Source organism: Ochotona princeps, chromosome 2 (genome assembly GCF_030435755.1).
Source record: "Ochotona princeps isolate mOchPri1 chromosome 2, mOchPri1.hap1, whole genome shotgun sequence".
Classification (NCBI taxonomy): domain Eukaryota; kingdom Metazoa; phylum Chordata; class Mammalia; order Lagomorpha; family Ochotonidae; genus Ochotona; species Ochotona princeps.
In genome coordinates, this window is record NC_080833.1 from 99,325,399 (window position 1) to 99,346,249 (window position 20,851).

Consider the following 20,851-nt stretch of genomic DNA (forward strand, 5'->3'; position numbering starts at 1 on the left):
GCTCAGGGCATCTTTGCTGTACAAGACTGGGCTACTAAGTGTGATAGCAGATGCCTCACTGGGTACTAGTATGGAAGGAGAAGAAAGAAAGAAAAAAAAAAGGCATAAAGGGCATTCCTGTGACAACCAGGTAAAGGCTGGTGACAGGACCACATTGGGATGTTAAACGCCCAGACTGCATCCACGGTACCTTGGTCACTGAGGATAGCATCCTCAGTTTAGGGAGAAGCCTCCTGAGGCCCATAACTCACCCTCTAATGATTCAGAAACAGCAAGTCCCATCAAGGAAAGAGACCCGGGCATGCCTCATTGTATCACCCAAAACATCTCAAACTGGAGGGACTGGGAGACAAAGAAGCCATGCCCTGTGACCTGTCTTCTGCCCTCCTCCTCCCTCTCCGCCCATGAACGTGCAGCCTCACACACCACACGAGCGAGGCTCCAGAAGCACTCACCTGGCTGTAGCACCCTGATCTCCAGCAGGTTGGAGGTCCTCTCAGCCAGCCGTGTCCACGTGTTGTTGTAATTCCTCCGCCAGAGCTCCGCCACACACTGGTACTTGCCTGCTTCCGTGTCACTGGCCCGGCTGATGCTCAGGCGTACGTTGTTGCTGGATTCAGCCTTCTCGATGGCAGTCCGAGTCCGGAAGCTGGAGGACCTGTCCCCCCACTGGACTCCTCCATCCCGCGTGAAGGTCACCAGGTCATGGAACTCCATGGTGCCCACAGGCTGGAAGCGCCAGGTCACTGACACGGGGACCCGGGCCGGATAGTGAGGTTTGATGATGCACTGTAAGTCGAAGGAATCACTGTAGGTCACGCCAGGGGTGCGGGAGATGGCTGTGACCGCAAAGCCCATCTCTGGAAAAAGAACAGACACTCAAATGGGGGTGGGGGTGAAGAGGCAATGAAAGGCAGCAGCACAGAGCAGCAGCCTGAGGCCTTTGTCATGAGCGTTTTCCCTTTCACTCCCAGGCTAACATCGGAATAGGTACCAAGCCCAAGCAGAGTCCCAACAGCCCGTGGTAATTCTGCCAAGCAACACTATCCCAAACCCTCTCTGATGAGATGCTCATGCAGATATTTGTGTTCCATTCTGCCCTGGAATAAAGACATCATTTGTCCTCTCAGGGGCCAAGGCCATTCCTAGAAATCGGGTTCCCACGTTAGTGACATCGTGGCAGCAAGTACACCCCATACAGGAGGCGATCAGGGAATAGGTAAGGATGGTTTGCTGAAACTTGTGGCTCTCTGATTTGAATTTCTTAAGTTCTCTTTATGTAGCCTTCAAAAAGGACGCCTGAAGTCAGAAAGACTTTTTTGAAGTCTTTGATGACATACAGGCCCATGCATAACCATGAGGTGGCCGCAATGGAAGCTATGTGCTTGTGTGCAGTACGTGTTGCCAGGAGACCAGAGGATGGGTGCTGCACCGGGACCCTCTGCCTCACACCTAGAGGGAAGAGGGCTGTTCTATGCAGAATACTGTCGGAGCCTGACCCAGCACACCCAAACTGCCTTATCTGAAAGGTCATGATGGTCACATCCATGTCCCTGCCTCAATATTTCCCCCAGGCACTTGTCCCAACAGTGGGGGACCCATACCTAACTGTATGAATATGAAATTGCATTTCAATGGAAAGGCAAAGGTAGCATAGGATGCTTCACCCCCCACCTCCCTTTTCCTGGCCCACTCCTTGACTGTGGCTGTACTTGTGCCCCAGGATCCTGGAGCAGTGACCCCTGGCTACGGGAACTGCCGGATAGATATGGCAAGCCTGGACAAACTCAGAGGGTGACAGACCACCTACTCCACTGCTTGTGGACAAAGAACCCTTATCTTACTCCTACTACTCCTCAGGGGGCCCCAGCCTCCCAGGGTGGGAAACATCGGCACAGGATCCCCAGAACAGTCCCCACCCATTCCTTCTCCCCAGGGGTCACACTAGAACTCAAGGGGAGTCTCCTGAGAAGGGCCCCACCCTCCCTGGCCCACACCTGTGGATAAGGTGGGGCTCATCCTGTGGGACGTGAAACTGCTGATGTCATCAGGAAATGCGGGTCCCTGTAGGTGGTATCTGTTGATAAGTAGAAAGAGCCCATGGGAGGCGCTTACCTGTCTAGCTTGGCCTCTTAAATGGAATACACTGATTACACTGGGCAGATAGAAAGTTGACAGGAGCCTGTTTAATTACCCCCTGAGAAATAAATCTAATAGTCTTTGGTTTTAGCAAATTCCAAACTCTGGGGCCCCTGTACTCATGTGGGAGACCCAGATAGCATCCCAGGCTCCCATCTGTGGTTTGTCCCAGACGTGGTTATTGGAGGCCATGACAGGAAGCAAACCAGTGGATGGAAGATTTTTCTGACTCTGTATCTCTCCCTCTCTCTCTGTTTCAAAAAAAAATCTAAAAAATCTGGAATTTTTTTTTTTTTTTAAATGAGGGGCTACTATTTTTCTATGGCCTATTTTAGAAGGGCAGGGCCCCTGAACAGGAGTCAGGAGAGACACATTGTGGCATCAGCCCTCTGCCCCTCCCCTCCACGCCAGTTTAGGCAGGTACACATGCTCATGCTGGTGGGCACAGTCACAGTTCCAGCTGTTACTGACCTGAGTCTCACCCCATCTCCTACGCCCTACTGCTAGCCTATCTCCTAGCATACTGCTACCCCATCTCCTAGCCTACTGCTGCTTCATTCAACCCTTCAGAAGGTGCGCCTGCTTCTCTGGTCAGACTAGGATAACAGTCAGGGCAAGGTATCACACAAGGAAGCAGTGTCCCAGAAGATCCACCTGTTACTTACCAAGGGCTGTGATGGAGACCAGGGTGCTAGCCCGGCGCTCCCCCACGATCTGCCACTCGCCATCCACGGCCCGCACCCACTCAGTCACATGGCACTCGTACTGGCCCTCGTCCTCCTTCCTGCTGTCGAAGATGCCCAGGCTGAACACGTTGGGCTGCACCTGCTCCATCTGGACGCCCCCGAAGCTGCTGCGCTCCCAATAGGACGCGCCTGGCTGCACGGTGCCGTCCCGGTCGAGCCACATGATGTTGTTGCGCCGGTTCTGCCTGTCCACGAGCTGCCAGATGACTGAGAAGCGGCCCTGTTGCCTGCCCGCTGTGCGGATGCTGCAGAGGAAGCGCAACGCCTCGCCCTCGAGGATGACGCTGGCATTGCTGGCCACCTCCACGGAGATGCTGCTCTCTGGAAGGAGGGTAGGGGAAGAAGGGAAGGAGAGAGGGCCATGCTGGGGGCTTTCTGGTCTCCATGGCACCCTCCTCACAGACAGACACACGAGGATGAGTGCTACTGGAGTGTATCCAAGTAGAGCAGGCCTCAGAGGATCAAGAACACTCTGACTCTTGCAGCTGTAAACCCTGGCTGGCTTGGGACACTGTGCCCCGGACTGTAGATCTGCTAACCTAGGATGCTCTGTTTTCTGCATGCAGAGATTCTAAGACCTGAGACCAAATCAGAGCAGCAAGATGAGCAACTCTAAAACCAAACTTCACTTCCGCCTTCCCACCACCCAAGGCTACAGCAGTCCAACCCAACCATCTGAGCCCTCCAGGGCAGTGGGTGAGAAGGAAGAGGGGAAAAAAGTCAGGGACTATCTGGAGGATCACAGGTGCCGGAACGTGGATCACAGCACAGAGGGGCTGGTTTCAGAGTACATGGGAAGCAAGCTCTCCTGCTTTATGTAACCCAGAGGAAATGACTCAAGCCAGTGGCTCAGCACTCACCAGCCTCTTGCAGTCCACTTGAGCCCCGCGTTTCCTTTGCTCTCTATCGAGAAACTCTGGGACCTTGTTCCCTTCCCTGCCTCAGGCCAGCCTTTGCTAGTCAGTCAGCCAACCTCACTCTTCCCAATGATTTATATTCTATCTGCCTCAGTTTCTTCTTCTGTAAGATGGGTCAGGTGCTAACTCCTTTAGACGTCAATTGTTCTGGGGCTGGCGCCATGGTGTAGTTGGTTAAGCCTCTACCTGTGGCACCAGCATCCCATATGGACACTGGTTGGTGTCTTGGCTGTTCCACTTCTGATCCAGCTCTCTGCTAACATGCCTGAGACGGCAGCAGAAGATGGGCTGAGTGCTTGAACCCCTGCCCCACATGGGAGGCACAGAAGCAGCTGCTGGCTTTGGATTGGCCCAGCCCTCACCACTGTGATCCTCTGGGGAGTTATCCAGCAGATCAAAGATAGCTCTCACTCTTTCTCCTTCTCTCTTCCTGTAACTCTACCTTTCAAACAAAAATAAATACATCTCAAAAGAAAAAAAAAGTCAAGTGTTTTAAAGACTGAAAGGCAAACAAGACAATGTACACGGGTCATCTAACACATAGCAGGATTTCAAGGACTAGCCACCAGTATCATGATTCATTTGACTATTTCTGATAAGTATGTGTTTTTTTTAAATATCATGGACTTCCCAGTTTACCTTCATGACGCAGATACTATTCTGTAGAATTACCTGGATCAAGTTCAAAAGGTCTGTGAGTATTTAAGAATGCAAAACACCAACTAATTTGGCCCCAATTTCCTCAGCACCACCCACACAAAACATGGACGATAATCTTAAACCAGTCGATTAAATCACAGCCCAGATTAGGAGGCACACCTGATTGTCGAGGGGATCCACACAAGCACATGTGACAAAGGACTTCAATCAGCTTTCTGCCCCTTCATTTTGCCCACAGGCAGACACGCACAAGGAAGAGCACCAAGCCTCAGTTTAAAGCTCTCGTCACAGTGAGGATGCTGGATGCCTGTTCTAGAGCTGTTTTATTTCACATTAAAATAAAGTTTAATTCAGAAGCGCCTGGCCCTGCACACGGGTGAAGACAGCACTTCGGCAGAAGCCCCAGTCCTAGAAGGCTACCTGTGTCCGGCAGACGATGAGGTCTCCAGAGGGGCCCTGCCTATGGCACCAGGCTTGGGAGAGGGACGGATCTGGGCTCAAGGACCCCTGTTGGCCACTCCCTAACTCTGCAACCTTGCAGTTCTGACCTATCTCACCCAAGTGCCAATTTCACAGGCACAGTGGAGATCCAAACAGTGCATTCTTCTAGGAGTCACGACACTGCAAGGATTCGGTGAGGTCACTGCTTTCCAGCATCATGAATAGCAGCAAAATTCCTCTTGAGGGTGAAAAGTCATCCCCACTCTTAGCAGCACAAGGTAAGACATCAAAAAGACCATGCCAGTACCCAGGGAGAAAATCCTTTTGCTTCTCTTAAGCAGAAAAATGACTTACAGTAAGTCACTCCAAACCCTTCCTGGCACCCCAACTGGCTTTCATACGAGTCCTGGCTTGCTTACTTCCAGGGCTGCTGTTCGGTGCTCCATGGCTTAAGCAAGCCTGGAAAAAACCAAGTTAAGACTGTGGAGCTTCAAGAAGAAAATTCACAGCAGTGGCCAAGGCATAGGCCGACACAGACCAGGTGCTGCAGACTATGTGACAAAGGTTGCCTAGCCTGAGAAAAGGCTGCCTTCCCACCAGTGAACACCCTGTGGATTAAGTGAAAACTAGGACAGAACTAATGAGAATCTGAACGCACATTCACAAATGCAATCTCCCCCAGGAGGTGGACGGGGTAGCACAGGCTAAGCACAGAGCAGTGCATTTGGAGTTAGAAGCAAACATCTCTGAGGCAATGCAAGCTGCGCCACTAACTGAACAACCAATCGGCTGAGCCCCTTCCCGGGGTGAGGCTCTGGCTTCTCTGTCCCCGGAGGCTGGGGGGGCGGGGGTAGGGATGGTGTCTGATACTGTCCTCTTCCGGGGACTGGGAAGGTAGGAGCAGAAGAGATGACATCTGCAGAAGCACCTGAGGAAAAGCGCCATTCCAATTCAAGGCATCATCACCATTCCCGGACGGGCGTGACTGTCGTTGTTCTTTGGCAGACTTACCCAAGTGGCCTTGGGGCAGGAGCTGGTGGTGCTCGGGGACTTTAACTACCCAGTTATCTGCTGGAAAAGCAATACAGCAGGCCACAAATCATCAAACACGTTCTTGGCAGGGATTGGGGATGCTATCTCTTGGTACAAAAGACACAGGAGGTCACCGTGGGGGCTGCCCTTTGTGGCATCCTGACACCACAGGGAGGAATTAGTTGCAGATTTGAAAGGAGACAGTCTGTGGTGAAGGCAAGCATGGGACAACTGGAGGACAGGAAAGACAGCAGGCATTCCACTCAACACTGCCGGTCGCACAAACACTAAGCAAGCACCTACTCTACACAAGGCACCATGCGAGGCAGTGGGCGGAGAGAAAAGGTATAGGCGACAAGAGAATGTTGAGAGAATGCGCATGTGCCAGTGGTTTGGAAAGTGAATCATAATAAGTGCAGGAGAAAAGAATCCTGTTGATGGGGAGAGAACGCGGCAAGGCCTTGGTCATCTATTTTTAATTGCACACTGAAAGAAAACTGAACAGGTCAGAGTGCGAGGAAGGAGATGAAGGGAGTCATCAAGAGGCTGAAAAAGGAGGAGCACCAGCAGTTGTTGAGAGGAAGTAAAAGGTTAGTTTTCCAACTTGTACCATCTTGCTTCAAATCAGAGCCATTGTAAGTTTTTATTCTCTTTTCACTAAGAACAGAACCAGGAGAGAAAGGAGATTAGTAGTAAGAATACCCTGATTCTATGGAGGCTTAAACACCACCAGCAATGGCTACAACCCACTATAATGGGGTTCCTTCTGTGAAGGTGGGGAGCCTAGAGACGTAGCTGGGAAAGAGCTCCCACACCCTCCAGGGCCATGCTCTGGGAAACTGATAGCAATCCCAGCTAGTAACTTCAGAAAACACCCTACAGACAACTGGGGACAGGCCCATCTTGGCACTTGAAAAGCTCATGGGCAAATGCTCTTTAATGATGCACTTGAGGATTTAAAACCCTCCCATCAAAAACCGCCTCTCCTTGAAGTGGGATTCCACCACTGGCATCTCCCCACTTCTTCTGGGGCTTACTTCCCACACAGCTTTCCCAGATTTCTGGCTTTCCTCCAAGCTGAGCTGGCACTGCTGGCATTGGCACTGAACTCCTGGAGCACAGAGTGGTTGATACCCACCCCCTTCAGCTGCAGCATCCCCAGGAAAGGGGTGGGAGTAGTTGAAGGAGTCCTGTCTCCCCTAGGGGGCTGCAGGTGAAAGCCAGGGTCCACAGTGCTCTGTGTGCTCTCCCCCCCAGCACAGCTAATCTTACTGATCAGGGACCAAGGGAGGTGGAGCGCAAGGGGCACACCTGCCTACTTACTGAGGGGCAGGACGATGATGGGGACGTTCTTGGGACGCTTGCTTTCCTTGTCGATGAACTCCCCAGTGATAGTCTTCTCCCGCTCGGTCACCCGACAGTTATACTTCCCACTGTCCTCCTGACGGAGGTGGAAGATCTTCAGTACGAAGACACCATCACTCTCTTTGGCCACCTTCAGCTGTCCTTTGGCTTCCCGGTGGGCAAATTCGCTATTGAGGACCGGCACAGCGTTGGGCCCCATGCTGGCAATGAGAGAGCTGTTGAAGGCCCAGGAGACGGCAAAGTGTCGATCAGGAATATTCTGGGCTTCCAGGATGCACCTAAACTCCACAGGCTCACCGACCGTGTGCAGCCGCTTATCCGTCTCCAGACGAACAGTGAAATCTTTGTCTGAGGAAACACACACAAAGAGCATGCAGTCTGGGTAAAAGAGGACCCCCCAGCTAAGCAGACCACCTCAGCCAGTGGCTGCTGCCCTTGCCCGCCTTCCCACGGGAGACACACAGCTCGAGCCTTCCCCCACTCCAGTCCCAGAACCACCTGCTGGAGGCGGTGGGGTATCCAAGAGTCTCCCACTGGCCCCCATCTGGGCAGCCATCAATTTCAGTGAAGACATACAGGGCTTTGCAGAAGCCCATTCCATGCCAGTTTAGGCCCCCCAGAGGACAGTGGGAGCTCCGGCAGCTCTGAAGTGGCAGTTTGCCATGAGCCAGCTTCAAATGCCCCACCCCCAGAATTCCACTTTAAGCAACAGGATTACAAATATTTTCTGCAAATTCTATAGGCCCTATCCTCCACTAAGGTCTGAGAGACAAAATTTACAGGGTGGCCCAGGTACAGGTTCTAATCCTAATACATGCAGAAAGATGAATGCATGGAAATGTTTTTAGTCACCTTCAGGGGAATACTCGGAGTAAGTCAATGTTAGTAAGACAACCTCTAGCAACGATACTGGAGACAGGAGCACTAACCATCCTTTCCCTAGCAGATTACCTGTCAGGTCAAATCTTTAAGTGCGTGGAGGGGGAACGCGCCCACTTCCACTGCAAACCAAACCACCTCTAACATGGTCAAGTACCCAAGCACCCCCTGAAAAGCTGGCTGATGAACCTGGCACAACAGGTGATCCTAGAAGGGCTCACCACCATGGACAGCATTATGGCACACACACAGTGGCAATCAACAGCACACAGTGGCAACCAATCTCCCAAAACAATGATCAGATCTCTCAGACACCCACAGCAGAAGGAGGCGGCAAGAAGTCAGAGTTGGAAGAAATCTTACATTCCAGGAAACAGAATCACTGAACCCCAGTGAGAGGAGACTGCGGCTGTGACCACTGCCCAAACTCCTGCTCTCTCATGCTGTAATTCTATTCCCCTACAGAGAACACTGAAGGGAAAAATCACATTACAACGGTGGCCTTTGTAGACTCATTAGCTCCAATTTCAGCTACCTTCCCCATATGGCACTGCCAGGCCTGCAGCCCAGCCCATCTCACAGTTGGGAAAGAATCCTGCTGCCATGAGAAAACACAAGGATTGCAAGAGGTCACACTGGCAAGCTTCCTCTCCAGCTGTGCATCTATGGCTCTCTAGGGCCCCAATTCCTTCCTCTATCATGCAGACTTCCCAATCGAGCAAACCGCACCAACACCGCCCCTGTGTCAACTGCTGTGAGGGCTTCTCCTTGCCAAGACACCAGTCCCGAGAGATGAGATTGAAAGAAGTAGGTCTCACTCTAACACCCTCTCCTAATACAACTTATGCTCTATGGCATCTGCTGGACATTGGCTCTGTGGTCAAGGACAGTAATTTACAACTGGACCTCAATGAGAGAAGCAACATACCTTCCAAAATAACGCCACCGGAGATGTGCAAGCAGGGGCCCTGGAGACCTCAGACCTGCGCCCAGGCTCCAGGGGCAGCTGCAGCCTCTGTGGCTTGCTTCTTTTGGCAGCCAAAGGCTCTTCTGATCCCATGGGTGTCTCCCCAGTGGTTTTGGTGGAGGCTCTGCACTCCCAGGTTGAAAGTTGAAGATTTACAACCTACCACTCCCCTAGCTGCAGAGCAACCTGCTTTTGGACATACCCAGCCAATTCAATCTCTAGAAATTGATTGAGGCTTTTTCTAATATCCTTCACTTCCTAGCTCACTGAAATTTGGCTTCTTGCCCTTCTCTAACACTTCATTGGGCCAATAAATGACAACAGTGGTTTACCCTGTCCCACGACAGACAAGGGCTCCTTGGTCAGGAAGGCTTCAGGGGTCAGTGCTGCAGCACAGTGTGTTAAACCACTGCCTGCAGCTCCAGCATCCCATATGGGCACCAGTTCAAGTTCTGGCTGCTCTATTTCCAATCCAGCTTCCTATTAATATATCTGGAAAATCAGTGGAAGATGACCCAAGTCCTTGGATCCTTAAATCCACGTGGGAAACCCAGAAGCTCTTGGAGCCTGGTTTTGACCAGCTCAGCTCCAGTCATTGTGGCCATCTGGGGAGTGAACCAGCAGATGTAAGATCAATCGCTCTCACTTGTGTGTGTCTCCCAGCCCCTTCTCTGAAACTCTGCCCTTAAAATTAAAATAAACAAATAAATCTTTTCAAAAAATCGCAGAATTCAGTCTCTGGACCTCTCATCCAATCATGGGCTCCCTGACACCCTCCCATCCTCTGCCCCCCACCCATGCCTGGCTGTGCCATCCTCCCTGTGCTCTTCTTGACCACATCGCAACTGCTACCGCTGCCCCATGACCATTCCTGCGTCTACTCCAGGGTCTTCTCCTGGGTCGTCATCACTCCATGGTTGGTCTCTAGCCCTGCCTGTTGCCCGGAATCTCACATCCAAGCATCTGTAAGTCTGCTTGCAGGACGGGGCTCTGGGCTCACATTTACAAAAACAAAACAGCAGACACTGGGTCCAGTGGAAAAGCAGAGACTTCCAATCAGGGCTCGTTCAGGGAGCCCTGGGAGCCCCGGGCCCAGGACTGTAGCTAGCGTTGCTCCCTCCTCCCAGCTGCCCTCCATCCCCAGGTCATTCCCTCTGACCTGCTCCTTCCTACCTAGTAGCGTGACATTTGATACAACCTGCTGAATCAACCTCTAGCTGGCCTCCCTGGATTTTCCCTTCTAAAACCCTGATTTGACTAGGTCACCGTCTGTTTAACCATCTCTAGCCTACTTCTCCTACTCCCACCTTGGCTGCCACGGGGGTTTTCAAACTTCACTGGGAAATAGAGAAGGACTTCCCTTCTTTTTACAAAAGCTTCAGCTACTCCACATAGAAAACATCTGACTGAAGGAGGAGGGAGGGACAGTCAGGCCCTCACATGCTCTCCCAATACCCTTGCAACACAAGTATGTGGATGAACACGTACACACACACACATCTGACGCCCCTAGGTTCCTTCAAGAAACTCCCAAACTTGCAGCTCTTAAGCTGCGGACCCACAGAGCCAAGGCCAAGCTCCACATCACAGCATCTGAGGCTTTGGGCAACCTTTTCCTTTGCCCTCCACTCCTTCATTGATGAGTTAGATTTAATTCTTTAATTCTTCTCTGCTTGCCAATCAACCAATCCTGTATGCTTTTCCTCCTGCTGTCCCCCTAAGCTTAAGGACTCAGCTTGCGTCACCACAGGTGATGTTTACCACGTGACCCCCGGTTGCCAGGTCTGCAAGCACCCTAAGGTCTGGGACCAGTGCTCACCTTCAAATCCCCTCATGCCTCTGGTCACACTGTCAACACCAGACAGGATGAGTGACCACTGACCGACAAGAGACTGAGGGCAAGGTTGGAGCTGCCGTGGCCGAGTCTGACAAACTCAGGAACACGCAGTGACATCATCCACATTTTGTTTTTTTCCTCTGGCTGCCTTGGTCTAGATAGATTTGGCAGGGCAAATTCAAAAAGCCCTAATTCCAAATTGGTAAGATTAAAAACTAAAGAAGATTAAGGGACGCAGACTAAATTAAAAGTGCTAAGTCCAAAGCGGGTCCAGATCTTAGGGGAAGGAAGAGGATAAATTAGAAAGGCTACTCGGTGGAGTTCTTAATGGTGGCAGATCCGGAGGCTGTGAAATGCTCTCTCTGGGTCCCACAGCGCCAAGGAGGTGCTCCACTGGTGAAAGCCTCAGGTCCACTACCAGAGGCCCAGACAGCCACTTCCGCCCTGGTCCCTGTGCAGCTGAGCGGCAGGGTGCATGCAGCACATGCCTCACCTGGACATCCCACAGCTTCCCCAGTCCACCCCAAGACCTCTGGGCTGAGATTGGGAAATGAGTGCTACTAGATGGGGCTAAAGTACTCACTCCTCTGGAATGACAGAACTAAGACCAAGACAAATGAATATAGTCAACAGGGCAGGGAGATCAAGATACAGGTCCTCAACAGTGGCTCCACCTGTACCCCTCCCAGCTCATGTCCATGCCCACACCACCAGGACCCCTCAGCATCATGGCAAAGCTCACAGCACAGTCACCACAACCCACTGACAGCAGCCCCATCTAAACTCAGGCCAGGGGAGGAGCTGCTCGTCAGCCCCCAGGAGCAGTCAGCACAGGTGTCAGTGCCACCCTGGAGGCGTGTGGGCTCGGAAGCCTGGTCAGTGAGGTCAGTGAGGTCTGTGACTGCGGAACACACTGGGAGAGCCACAGAGGCCTTCAGCTCATCCCACCATCAACACCTGCACCAGCTCTGAAAACTCAGCCTCTTCCGGGAGCCCTTCCTGCTGAAAAAACACCTACAGTGGAACACAGCACTGCTTAGCCCAGCCTCCTGCTCTGTGACTCCTCCTGGGACTCGCCAACACCTATCAAATGGGTGTGTCACCACCTAGCCACCTTGTAGTCCCCCTGAGCTTTTGGGAAATTACAAAATACCCTCAAAGGATAGCAATACAAGAAATAATCATTCCAGCCAAAATGTCTCTCTTTGTAATTCTTCACCCCGGATGCAGCACAATGCCAGCACCCCTTTTCAGCTCATTAGCTCAATGTCTGCTATGTGGAAACCATACTGGTACCTGAAGAAGGCAAGGTCACCCAGCAGGGTGGCAACTATGACTAACCGGAAAAGAAACAGAGTTGTAAGACGTCCCTCTTTGCACAGCGAGTTTCCAACTCCAGAAAATGCACCACCACATGCATCACAGATGACACAAAAACTGCCAAGTGGGATTTAGTCTGGGGCAAGACCCTAGTCCTGGACACCAGCTCTGCATCCTCTGGCCCCAGGCAGCACCCAGGAAACCCTACTGTCCTGTAATCTGCACCCTCCCTGTGTCCTACAGCCCTCCCCATCAGGCCAACAACCAGAGACATACGACTTAGAGGAACTGACCTGTGGGTTGGATGTTGACCACGGCGCCCTCGGAGCGCTTCCGGGTCATGGCGTACCATGACCCATCAGGATCTTGAATCCACTCGGCAGCCTCACAGTAGAATTCGCCCTGGTCGGAGGACTGCAGGTGGAAGATGGTGAGGCGGAAGGTGGTAGGGCCCAGCTTGTCCAGCCGCACCTCGCCAAGGCTCTGCCTCTGGGCGTACTCGCTGCTGGAGTGCAGCACCAAGTCCTGACTCAGAGCAATGACTTCCACAGGCTTCTCGCCACCTCTCTGCCTCAGCCAGGTCACAGACAGGTGGCTATGTTGCAATGTGTCGGTGGCCACCTCACAGCTGAGCTCCAATGGGTCCTGCTCCACTTTGTGCAGAGTCTGGGGCACAGCAGTGGCCTGCAGGGTATCTGGGATCACTACAACACAAAAACAGTCAGAGAGCATCAAGACCACGAATCCAGGGACTCCCAGACCCCTTCTACAGGCACAATGTGGCTACGGTGCCCCAAGAGTCAGCCACCATCTGAGCCCACAGCTAACACCAAAAAAGTTCTGTTCGGATGCAGAATGACATTTGGTGAATAGGGGGTGTTTACACTCACCTGTTTGGTAAAACCAGGATTGGAAGAGCCTTTTACATAACCAATGAACTCCCTGAAAATACTGAGGGACAGCAACTGTCCATGAGGTCAAACGCCATTCATTGTTGGATTGGGTATTGCTTTGAAATATTCCCATTCACTCCTGACTCCTGTTCAGTGGAAAAGACCCCCAGGACTTAAGAGTTTTACAGTTTCACAGGACTTGCTCATTTTTCCCCGGCTCTCTCTGACCTGGGCCATTCCTCACTCACTTCAGCAATGCATGGCCTTAACAAGGCTATTAAAAAAAACTAGGAGTACAGAAAATCATCAGCATGCTCTATTTTCATATAAGGCATTGATCCAATGGGTCCATGCTGGAGGAGACCACAGCATAGGAATGAATTGGGCCCAGCAATTGTTTTTCCCTGTGGCTCCCTGGTGAGAATTTGACCCTGGCCCTCATATATCCTTCTGCAGGCCACATACCCCGGCTCCCCAGACTGGTGAGGGTACCCCCTTCATCACAAATGTTTGTTCTCTCCTATTTTCATTCCACCATAAGTAGGGTCTTAAAGGCCTCACACTAGGACACAGAGAAGGAAAAACTAAACAAAGGACAGAATGAAAGAACTGTCAGCACCCCTTGCTTAACGTGATGATAAAACTGTCAGTTCAGACTTGGACAGAAAAACACAACAATCTTTATAGCATTAACTCTTGCGGCCAGTGCTGTCCCCTCTATCATCCAAAGCGAGTCACAGGAGATGGCCAGTACAGCTCCTTCCTCTTGGAACCAGAGGACTTGCACAGAGGTCTGAGCTAGGACCCAGTGCCACAATCACATGCCAACTCAGCAACACTCATGCATCTCAGAGCCTGACCCAAAAAGTTCATTAGTCTTCAGACATGAGGGAAGGAAGCACAAAGCCCTGGCCTGCCAACTCCGTCACCATGCAAATGCTCTGACGCTGCCTAATCTGCCCCAAGAATGGCCAGCCAGAGAAGAAAACCAGGACCTTTGGCCCTTTCCCGAGTTTTCATTAACTAAACTCCTATCAGTAGACAGGAATATTACAGAACACAGCCACACCTTGTCAGATTCTGGCACAAGCTATTGTCTGCCTCCCTCACCCACACTATTCCAGAGAATCATTAACTAACTTGTTTTAGCGTTGGGCCTATTCCTTCCCTTTCATGTTCCTACTGCTCCTCATGTCCCTGACCCCTCTGAGGAGGGTCTGTGAGCACCTGGGCTCTCTGGGTCACTGGGTACTCACACCCTTGCAACTGTGCCTGGAGCTGCCACTAACTGTATCTTTTCTCACCTGTCACTTCACCCCAGGGAGCCATCAGAGGGCACAGGGAGCTCTTCCATCACCCTACGGAGAAATTCTTCTTCCACAGGGTAATGTCACACACTTCACTTCCCCTGTCACTGCTTCAGCTCAAACTCAAGGGTCGTTGCCTTGTACTTTTACATCCTTTTTCTCCAGCTGCTTACAGTTTAATGCAAGCATGTGCATTAAATCTTCATAAAGTTTTAGCCTCAAACTTATACAGTGTACAAGTGGACACAGAAATTTTATTCACAGGGCTGGAGCTATGGCACAGTGACCAAATCCACCACTTGCGGTGCCAGCTTCCCATACAGGTGCCAGTTCACATCCTAACTCCTCCACTTTCAATCCAGTTCCCTGTTAATATACCTGGGAATGCAGCAGAGGATGGCCCAAATGCTGGGGACCCTGTATCTACCTGAGGACACAGAAAAATTCCCGGTTTTGGATTGGCCCAGCTCTGGCTGCTGTAGCCATTGGAGAATGAAACAGTGAGTAGATCTCTCTCTTTCTACCTCTCCTGTCTGCAATTCTTTCAAATAAACACATTTTTAATTCTTAAAAACGGGACATTTGGTGACCTTTTTCTTTTCCTTAAGTCAAACGCATGACACAAAACAAACTTGTAATGCCGGCCAGATAGCGACCATGTGAAAACAGCTTACCCACAAGGTTCATCTTCGCACTGTAACTCCCAAAGTAGCGTTCATCCGTGTTGGGCGTGTGGCACTCATACTCCCCGGCATCTCGGGCCTGGAGGTCCGTGATGTGCAGCAAAGCTGAGTTCTCCTGGATACGCTCCACATAGATTTTTCCGCTGCGGACACGCTGGGTATAGATGGCATAAGGGAAGGCAGAGTCCACGGTGCTAACGATCTGCACCTCTCGCTCAGGTGCTGAGGGCAGGTAGATGGACCACTGGAAGTTCTGCTCAGAAGGCCTCTGGTAGCCACTCACATTGCACCAGATGGTGATGTGGGAGCCCTCCGTGCGGTACAAGGGACCTTCCTGAACAGTGACTTGCCGCTGAGCTGCCACCACACCTGCAGGAGACAGATACATAGAACACATCAACTTACTTCAGCCAGCGATCTCCAAAGGGTCTGGGACCATGTGACATGCTAAAAATAGGTATATCCTACTGGCCCTTCCGGGGCATTCTATGATTTATAGGTATTAATTAAAACACTCTGCAGAAAAGCACTATCCCTATTTTGCATATATGGCAACTTGATCCTGCAAGGACATTTTTTATTTTTTACCCACCACCTGGCCCTTGTGAATTTCAACAAGTCCTTCTGTTTGTCATTTATGTGCTGGTTTTATAACTACTTATCAATGTTGTTTATAAAGTTTCTGGGTTTGTTTTTTGTTTTTTGTTTTTTGTTTTTTTTTAATAAAATGAGCTAGAGACGTTGAATCCCTGGCACAGTCAGACACAATCCAATAAAAGCAATCGACTCACAGTCTGGCTGAAATTAAATGCCCCCTCCTTGACAGGAGGCCTGGTGGGGGGAGTCCCAGGGCCGTTTTTTAGAGTGTGCTGGACTCCCCACCACATCCTAAGGGGCCCTGCAGAGTCCCTCGCCCTCCAGAAAGCCGAGCACCAGGAGCCAGAGCTGACCCCGCTGCAGGCCGAGCAGATGCAAACAGCAGAGAAAGGGGTAAGGCAGAGGCCGCAGCCACATTCCCTCCAACCAGCATGGTGAGGGGAAGGGGCAGAGGGGCTCCCTGGAATTCTCCCAGGAAGGTGTGCCTCTCCAAGCTCATCTCTGCCACCCGCAGGTTCTGCTTCAAGTGGTATTCCCTGGCAAGGGAAGGCCAAGAGCAAAGACAGGAGCTAGATTTCTCTTTCTGCCAAGACAACGCTGCAGGTGCCTGAGTGTCTTAGCAGGTGGCAATAGGGTAGGAGGTGGACATGGCCCTCCGTCCCATCTGTGCAGCAGAAAGAGCAGCAGTAGTCCAGTCTCAGCCATGCCTGAGTTAGAACAGGTTGCATCATCATCAACAAGCGGTCTGTCCTCTTCAGACCTTGATCTTTTCTGGAAAGTGATATCTAAGAACTAGCATGTGTTCCATGCTAGCTTTGTCACTATTGGCTGTCACCTCTCTAAGTCTCAGCTCCCTCACTTGTGAGACAGGGAGAACAATGCATACCTCATACAGTTACTGAAGAGGCTGGTCCAAAGCCACTATGATGGGGTCTATCCCACAATCAACCCTCCATCAGCCGCTGCTGCCAAGATTCCCGCTACATAACCAGAACATCCTGTGGCTCTGGGTCCAGAGAGAGTAGGAATGTGTCCCTGGCCCAAGGACATTTCAATGGTCTCAACAAGGACTCCAAACCCAGGCCGCGCACCTCCACCCACAGCTGCAGCCCCCTCCATGGCAGACTCCTCCTCCCCTTTCAAATGGGAATGCCCACTGCCCCCACATGCACAGATCTGCAGTGGACCCAACTGATGAACAACCTGAATGGCTCAAGTACAATGAGGACTTGGGTCACAGTCCAGCGCAGAGAGAGATGTGTGTGCTGCTCAAAGCCACATAATGTAGCCCCAAAAAGACCCACTGAGGCTGAGGCTGGGTCCCTACAAACTTTTACTCATGTACAAACATTTTCTCCCAAACCAAATCCTACACAGAACTCCATGTTAGCTTCCACAGAAGTCAGAAAACTTACATCGTGGGCCAGAGGAGGGGTTATATCCACAAGACAAAGTGGCATGTGACCCTGACACACTCTGGTGGTGACATTCACTCCTATGCTTAAAGTCACCAAGATGAGTCCAATGAGTTACATTATTCATCGGTCACCAGAATTTGGTGTCTAACAGACTGTAATGCACAATCAACAAACAGGACACAACTCCCAACTCGCCTATGTACACATACATGGTAACACATGATCAAGTGCCTGTAGCGCTCCTGGAACATAGGACATCCTGAGAACAGTTCAAAGTCACTCACAGCACTCCGTGGTTCTGCTACGGAGCAGTGACAGCCATTCCCCACACTGCAGAGAAGGCCGCGGCCGTGGGTGGCACCTCGTAGTGACAATGACTTCTCAACCCTTGGTCCAGGTGGAACCCCCTAGGATGCTTTAAAACTAACAGAACCAGGACCCCACACAATAAAATTAGTCTGGTCACAGCCTGCCATCAGGACTTCTTTTTTTTTCAATCTCCTTGGTCCCCTGAAGCCAGTGTTGCAGTGCAGTGAGTTAAGCCACTGCCTGCAATGCCTGGCATCCTACTGAGTGCCAGTTCAAGTTCTAACCACTCCACTTCCAATCTAGCTCCCTGCTAGAGCAGAGAAAGACAAATCAAGTACTGGACCCGCTATCCCGTGGAAGATCCTACTGGAGTCCCAAGCTCCTGGCTTTTACTTGGCCCAGTCCTGGCTGTTGTGGCCATTTGGGAAGTAAATCAGCAGATGGAAGCTCTGTCATTCCCCTTCTCTGTAATTCTGCCTTTCAGATAAACATAAATCTTGAAAACAAATTCAATCTTAACTTAAAAAAAAATTTATTTGAAAAGCAAAGCAACAGAGAGTAGCAAACAGAGCAAGATCTTCCACCCATTGGTTCACTTCCCAAAGGCACGCAACAGCCAGGGCTGGGCCAGCCAAAGCCAGGAGTCCAGAACTGCCCTCCCTCAGTGAATCTAACTGGGAGTACCAGGGTCAAAGCTGCTGCCCTAAGGTGCTTCCACCCAGACTGCCCAAATGAAACACCAGATGAGACCCTAAGGTAGGGCCCTCAACAGCTGTAAGCGCCTCGCTCCCGCACAAACTTTCACTCTCCTGCTTGTCCTGGTCCTGAAGCAAGCAGCTGAGAGCCATCAGACAGAGCCAACCATTGTGATGCAATCCCAGGTTTAACTGGAGTTCATTCTATTTACAGAGCTCACGGAAGCACTTGATCAGCAGATCATACATGTCCCCCTCAACTCCCCCCACAAGGTAAACAGTGTTAAGTGGCCTGAATGAGCCAGGGCAACAGGGTCAAAACAACTTGTCCAGGCCGGAAGCAGGTTATAAACAGCCCTGACAAATAAATACATACACGAGTGTACGTTAACCACACACAATCAGCTTACGTACTTATTAAGCAGCGCCGTAATTTCCCTCTAGCCCCTTCACAAAGGGCCTCTGACTCCTGAAAACAACGTTGCTTGGAGGAAGAGAATCTTAACTTAGAAGGAAAAGCTATCTTTTCTTTGCCGCTGCTGAATTTCCTCTGCACTGCACCCTCCCCGGCCCCCAGCCCCGGCCCCCAGCCCATCTCCTTTCCCTCCCTGCTCTGCAGACCTCTGCTGCTTAATCACAAGCCCAGGTCCCCAGCCCAACCAAGAACTCTGTTCCCCTGGCTCCTGGCATCCCCCACTGGGCCACAACAGAAGACTCCTCCCAGGCAACGAACACTTTTAAAAAGCAACAATGACTTTAGACAGCCTGAACTCTTGGGACAGCTTGACAATACTCACGTGTCATTTCTGACATGTGAAAAGAAAGATCCACGTGTGACATGACTGTACAGAAAGGAAAGACAGGATGGCAAGGGATTCTTATTTTCTTTATAGTCTACTCTCTCCCCATAGTGAGCAAGTTCTAGTTTCATACCTTAGAAAAGCGTTTTAACCAAAAATAAAAATAATGAATCCCAGCCTCCTGCTAACACAGACTCAGGGAGGAGCAGGGATGGCTGAAGGAGCCGGCCACTCACAAGTGAGACCTGGATGGAACTCCAGCTCTCAGCATCCGTGCGGCCTGCCTGTGGACGTTGGGGGAGTGAACCAACTAATGGGAGATCTTTGTCTCTCCACCTCTCAAGTAAATATATAGATCATGTTTTTGAAGACATAAAATTGCACTTGCAATAAAATTGGGCTTTTAAGTCCTGTACTTATAAAAATTGCCAATGCGTCAATGATGTTAGGGCAAAGGGTATCTGTGATGAGAATCTGGGTAGTGCCCTTTCTCCTGTGTGAGGAGTAGCGGGAGCTCCTGCCCTTCATTTTCTGTTTTCAAGTGAGCAAGTATATGCTACCTTTCAATGGGGAGAAACTCTCCTAGCGATGAGTACGTCAGGGCGTCAGGCACGGTCAGAACCGCTGTGCATTCATCGTCTCACTGAGTCTTCGCAGCCACAAGGTCAACTTCATTACAGTCACATTCAACACACACGAAAATGTGTGTTGCACACACAAGGTTAAGCAACTTTCTCCCTGACACAGGACATGACTAATCCTCACACAGTGGCTCACGCTGAACATGCACTATGGACAGGAATTCTGAGGGACAAGGCACAACTGAATCTCCTGTCCTGCCTGGTCCTCAAGACTATGAATCATCCCCCCAACTACCCTCAGGCAATGGAAGGAGTACATGAATTGCTATACTGAAAACTTACTCCTAGCACATAGTAAGTGCTCCATAAATGGCAACTCACCAACCGCAGGAGTAGCAGTGACAAAAAGTGATGTTAGTTCCAGCAGGGGAACACACTTCTGCCACACACCATAGCACTTTATTTTTCACACAAAGCAGCAACCCATTTCACCATCTCTTCTGTAACTGACCAAACCACTCTACAATTAGGAGTTGGACTTGAACACCCTGCTCTTCAGACCTGGTTTGCCTTTGACCCTGTGAGATATTTAAGGTGGAGTCATGAAAGAGATAGGTGGGCCTCTATCTCACTAGCAGGGGCCTTGAGCACCAGGGACTACCCATAGCAAGACAGAGAGATCAGGACAGGGGTTCCAGTCTGGAGCAGAGCTCACAGGCACCAGCAGGAAGGACCTCCCACCAGCCCTCTGGGGGTCTGTCTGCCAGCTCTGCAGGAATGAGCCTCCATAAGGAGCCATCTCCCAGCCTGTTGCGGACCACGCAAATTCCTGACCCTCAGAGAGCAGAACGGTTGTCTGAAGCAACTGAGTTCTGCAGAAATTTATTACTCAGCAAGGATGACCAATACATACCAGCAGGACCATGTGCTTGAAGACAGCTACAGGGCAGAGACTGTGAGAGACACAGTTGTAGCCTACAGCAATGAGTTCAACAGAAACACACCTGACCAACAACTGTTAGGCAGTGAAAAACAACAGTGGTGTGGTGCACAGCGCACCGCAAAGTCCTCTCTGAAGGAGGAAAGTGGATCTCTCCCAAGAGCAGTGCCATCTACACTGAGTTTCAGTGCATGCAAGGGATGGCACTCCATGTGTGCACACTGGAGTCTGCAGAGAGTCTGCCGAGGTCTCCTTTACCACACCCTTAAAGGCAAGTTGGTACCTGGTAGGCAAAGGCACAGGATGGCAGAAGGTGAAATATAGG

General features: G+C 51.0%; 1 protein-coding gene across 3 annotated transcripts in view; it reads right to left on the minus strand.

Moving 5' to 3' along the window:
- IGSF3 (immunoglobulin superfamily member 3) overlaps positions 1–20,851 on the minus strand; it is an 88,762-nt gene that overhangs the window by 23,193 nt on the left and 44,718 nt on the right. For 2 of the 3 annotated variants that reach the window (XM_058660104.1, XM_058660105.1), the window contains exons 3-8: positions 15,178–15,555; positions 12,597–13,007; positions 7,259–7,648; positions 5,915–5,974; positions 2,805–3,206; positions 456–860 (exon numbers count right to left, since the gene is read on the minus strand). In XM_058660104.1, the coding sequence (XP_058516087.1) occupies positions 456–860; positions 2,805–3,206; positions 5,915–5,974; positions 7,259–7,648; positions 12,597–13,007; positions 15,178–15,555 (2,046 nt within the window). The remainder of the gene's footprint in view (positions 1–455; positions 861–2,804; positions 3,207–5,914; positions 5,975–7,258; positions 7,649–12,596; positions 13,008–15,177; positions 15,556–20,851) is intronic. The other variant, XM_012926054.2, reaches the window with a different exon arrangement.